This window comes from Phaseolus vulgaris, chromosome 1, assembly GCF_000499845.2.
Source record: "Phaseolus vulgaris cultivar G19833 chromosome 1, P. vulgaris v2.0, whole genome shotgun sequence".
NCBI lineage: Eukaryota > Viridiplantae > Streptophyta > Magnoliopsida > Fabales > Fabaceae > Phaseolus > Phaseolus vulgaris.
The window spans coordinates 37,661,712-37,666,690 of NC_023759.2; the positions used below are offsets into that span (position 1 = coordinate 37,661,712).

The window sequence follows — 4,979 nt, forward strand, 5'->3', positions numbered from 1 at the left end:
AATAACTCTTAATACCATTCATTTATTTTATTCAGTTTAATCTCTCCCTTAATGAGATATTTAATCAAGCCTCCTAATTTTAAAAATGTAATAATGTAATTAATTTTCATTTGATTGAATATAACATCCTTACCACATAATAAATATGAACTATTTTAATTTATATAACATTAATAATATCAATTAATTTAAATAAACAGAAGAATCGCATTGTTTTTTTTTCTAAATTAGATTATTTGATAAAACCTTTTATTAATAAAAAAATAAAATTGAATAAAATAAGTAAATAATAAGACTAAAAAGATAATTATTTGTTTTATTTCTACTTATTATTATTTATTATATAAATAATATGTTATTAATCGGTTAAATATTATAGTAATGTAATTACGAACTAGTATGAAATATTTTTTATAGATCGTGTTTTTATAAAAATATTAAAAAGTAATTATAAAGTATTGTTAGTATAATTAAACTAACAAAATGAAAAGTGTATAATAAAAATAATAAAATTACGATATTTTTGTACGAAGATATTAAGCATAGTATTTAATCTTTAAAAAATGATGTGTTAAATAAAATACTATTGAAAAAAACCAGTTGAATGTTTGAAATATTTTTTTTACTATTTAATAAGGTATTTTGAGAAGAAAAAGAAGAAGTTTGAGTAATTTTAGAAGAAATATAAAAAAGCTAAATTTGAACCTACTAAAAAGCAGTTCATTGAATAAGTGATTCGAAATGGAATCGCTTACGTGACAGTGACCAGTCTGGTAAGGGAGATGGCTGACTTTTAAGAATGAAAAACAAAATGAAAAAATGAATCCAATATGTATACTATTGGTATGAAAGCTGTAACCGTAAACTGACGCTAACGGCGTTCTACATAATTTACGTATTTTGTTTTTTTGGAAAATGACATTAGATTCCTGTATGCATACTTTGAAGTGATTAAACCCTTTTTATCAAGTTGAAAGAGTAATTAAAGTGACAGTGTTGTTTCTTTTTGAGAAATTATTATAATTTATTTATTTATTTTCTTCTTCCACTTACCTTCTTTCTCATGTTTGATACCACAATGCAATCTCTTTCACTCTCTCTCTTTCTCTCTCCACCGTCCACTTCCTTCAGCCATCTTGTACTCTCTCTATCTCTCTATAAAAGCAAACCCAACTAGCCATAAACTGTTCCTACTCTCTCCTCACACCACACACAATTACAAACTTACCTTTTTCACCCATGGCTGACCCCTACTCCAATTTTTTCTCATCCTCACCCTTCTTCCGCTTCAATCACCATTTCCCATCTTCAAACCCTTCTCCTCACGCTCCCTATGTCCACAACTTCATCAACCACTCCAAAACCAACGACACAACCTTTTTCCAATACCACCACCACAACCATACTTCTTCCACAACTACTACTTTTTCTTCTTTTCCTCCTTCCCCTCCTCTGAGAGAAGAACTACCCCTCTTGAGACTTAGTCCGGCCAAGCAAGAGGAAGAGGAGGAGGACCTGTCTTGTACTGGAGCCATGGATGTGGAGGAGAGGATCCACATCCACCCCAAAGAGGAAGAAGATGATGAAGATGGCACTGTCACTGTTGCACTCCACATAGGGTTGCCAAGCCCTAGTGCTGCTGAGATGGCTTCTGTGCTCTCTTCTTCCTCAGAGACCACTGACAAAGATCATGGAGATGGTGCTGCTGAGGATTCTTCTGCTGGCTTCAGACTCAACAAGGGCCAGTACTGGATCCCTACTCCTTCTCAGATTCTCATTGGCCCTACTCAGTTCTCTTGCCCTGTTTGCTGCAAAACTTTCAACAGATACAACAACATGCAGGTATATGTCACACATATCAATGACTGTCACACCAGGTTTTTAAATTGCACAAGTGGTTGCAACTTCTCATGTTTTTTTTATATTGTAACAAATAACAGTGGATGCAACCATAGTTGTGGTCACCGACACCCCAAAATCTTGATGTTGCTGCTCAAATTGTGCTTGGAGACTTATTTTAAACTCTACACACCTCCATCACCCTTCCGAATTCTTCTTGTCCCTTTTCTACTACTTTTTTATAAGCTCTTCTTCCACTACTTTCTTTCTAATTGAATGTCCCAAAAGAAAAAAAAATAAAAAGAAAATTTCCTTTCCTTTGCTTCTGCTTCTCCTTTCTGTCTATAACTTTCTTCCTGATTTGAACCGCTAACGGTTCCTTGATGCTTCGATGGAAAGAGGAAAAGCTTGGCTTGTAATCTATGCTACTTGTCTTCTGCTTTTCCTTTCCTTTCCTTTCTTTTCTTTCTTTTTTCTTTTTATAAATTATTTTCATCCTTCTTTTCCAGGGTTATAAATTATGATTTCGCTTCTAGTCATTTTATTTGATTTTTTTTAAAGAGTTTCAATTTGGGGTTGTTTTTTGCATGGTGAGCGGGTTTGATACATAAAATTTGGTTAAATAATGAACGACTGGTTTCCTGATTCAGACTGAGACTGGGATCAGTACCTTACACCTTTCCTTTTCGTTGATTAAACAACTCAAGCTATGTTCCTTATGCCTTCAGTACATTGAAGTCTGTGCTCTTTATATATTTTGGTAGAACTGAAAATCTTGCAGAGTTTCTTCCAGATCGCTCAGATAATTACACCAATTTCGTTTCTCTTTGTGGTCCTTTGGTTCTGAATGCCCCATACATGGGACATAGGTAGCCTACATCTACTCCTCGCTTTCCCTTTTTCGTTTGTCCTCCTTTTTCCATTGCAAACAAAACTATGAAAGAACTAGTACTCATCTAAATTTTATTAAATTTGCTCTTTACGAATATAGCCCTTTTGTTCCTTTGAAGCGACTACATCAAACTATACATATATATAACACCTCCAGCATTCGTCTTGATTCCTAGATGTATTCCTTTAATTTGAAAAAACAAAACAAGAAAACTGTACTCCAAATTATATCTTAGCACCTTTGTGGTTGCTATATCTTAATACTATGTTACAAATTCACTAGGAAACAAATCCTTGAGATTTAACTAACTTAATGAAACTGATTTTTTCTAGTTTCAACTTAACTTGTTATCTTTATTGTGACATTTTTTTTGTGTTTTAACTGAGGGGTGTTCAGATGCATATGTGGGGGCATGGATCACAGTACAGAAAAGGACCTGAATCTCTGAGGGGTACCCAACCAACGGGCATGCTGAGGCTTCCTTGCTATTGTTGTGCCCCAGGGTGCAGAAACAACATTGATCACCCAAGATCAAAGCCTCTCAAAGACTTTAGAACACTTCAAACGCATTACAAAAGGAAGCATGGGATTAAACCTTTCATGTGCAGGAAATGCGGCAAGGCTTTTGCGGTGAGGGGAGATTGGAGGACTCATGAGAAGAACTGTGGCAAGCTTTGGTACTGCATCTGCGGTTCCGATTTCAAGCACAAGAGATCTCTTAAAGACCATATTAAAGCTTTTGGAAGTGGCCATGCAGCCTATGGAATCGATGGTTTTGAAGAAGAAGATGAGCCAGCATCTGAAGTAGAGCAAGATAATGATGATTCTACCCAGTGATTAATCAGACTGCTGGGTTTCTGTATGTGAATTATCCTAGTTATTTTGTCCAACGATTGGGGAATATATATATAAAGCGTTGGCTTCGTTGCTGATTAAAAACAAAGAGTTGGCTTCCTATTTCAGCACTATATATATGCACCAAGTTTAATGGAAAGTCAATCTTTTCTTTAATTTCTTCTTCTTTTCCTTCTTCTGTTGCTAGTATTAGCTAGGACTAGAATCTGGATACAAAACACATAGCTGGCAAAGCTATATATATATATATCCAACTTCTTTGAATTTGTTCTCGTGTATAAGACATCTTTCCCTTCTCTTACTATGAGATGCTTAGAATTATTCTTATTTGATTTCCATCTTTAGCAAAAGCATAGCTTAAGCTCATTGATTATTGATTAATGACTAAGTAGTGCCTCAAGTGCTATTTAAATGAATTTACTTCATGTTTTTCTTTATTCAGTGTGGGTTCATTTTGCCGAGCTATCAGCATCGAGGCATCAGATATATTACGTGTATTTTATCAGATATATTTACATCGTATACTGTATAGGTATACGAGGTTTTTTTTGTACTCTTTTTTTTATCCGTTTATTATGAATCTATGGTTTAAAGTTGTTATATATTATAATTTTTGAAAACTCTATATATCACATTATAAGGAGTGCTCAATTAAATGGGAACAATAAGTAGAATTTTAGTAATCACAACCCAAGCATGACCATAACCGTAATTTATTGAAAAAGCAGTGAAGATGAAAAAAAGCCTTTTCCCCCTCAATCTCAAATACATTATATATAATCATCTTTGAAACTTTGGGGGACATGATGCATGTGCATGAAGAAAATATACCTGTGGGGCATTTCACAGATATTATGGCATTGATAACTTGCTTGCTTCTCTCAAGATGACCTAATAGGTACGTATTGAATAATATAATTACTCCACAATTTGTCTGCGGGAAAGACAAATAAAGTGAAGGTAGCTTATGAGTGGATGGTAAATAAAAGGGGTGAGGGTTTAAGCTGATGTATTAGGCAGAATGAAGCGTTGGGAGAGTATATTATGGCTAATTAGGTGATTAGATATAGGCTTTTCATGCTGTGAAACTGAAATATACGTCAGCTTTTTGTTGGGGTGGTGCATATGATGCCCTTTTGCTTTGGGTAGTGGAGAAGATATGTGTTTGTTGATAGATGGAACATATACCATTTCAGATTCACCCTTGGTTGGAAAATTCAAAGCAAATGATTAGCTTTTTAAGAGAAATACATATTATAAAGGAGGATATCAAAAGATATATAGGTAGGATGGGTGATATCATAATGGTCCCAGTGTGAAGTTTGTAAGGTATGAGGGTACTACTGCAATGAAGTGGATCTCATTTGCAGCTTTGGTTAGAGAGAGAGAGAGA

General features: G+C 34.4%; 1 protein-coding gene across 1 annotated transcript; it reads left to right on the forward strand.

Moving 5' to 3' along the window:
* The first annotated feature begins 1,104 nt into the window (after positions 1 to 1,104).
* Positions 1,105 to 3,913, forward strand: LOC137814081 (zinc finger protein WIP2-like). The gene is made up of 2 exons (XM_068616632.1): positions 1,105 to 1,842; positions 3,128 to 3,913. Exons 1-2 carry the CDS (start codon positions 1,240 to 1,242, stop codon positions 3,566 to 3,568), a joined length of 1,044 nt encoding a protein of 347 aa, XP_068472733.1. The 5' UTR covers positions 1,105 to 1,239; the 3' UTR covers positions 3,569 to 3,913.
* Positions 3,914 to 4,979: the final 1,066 nt, after the last annotated feature.

Excerpts from the sequence above, each read along its gene's own strand:
- LOC137814081 (XM_068616632.1), top strand. The coding sequence starts at position 1,240 with ATGGCTGACCCCTACTCCAATTTTTTCTCATCCTCACCCTTCTTCCGC. Across the intron at positions 1,843-3,127 it reads ACAGATACAACAACATGCAG|ATGCATATGTGGGGGCATGG; the intron begins GTATATGTCACA and ends AGGGGTGTTCAG.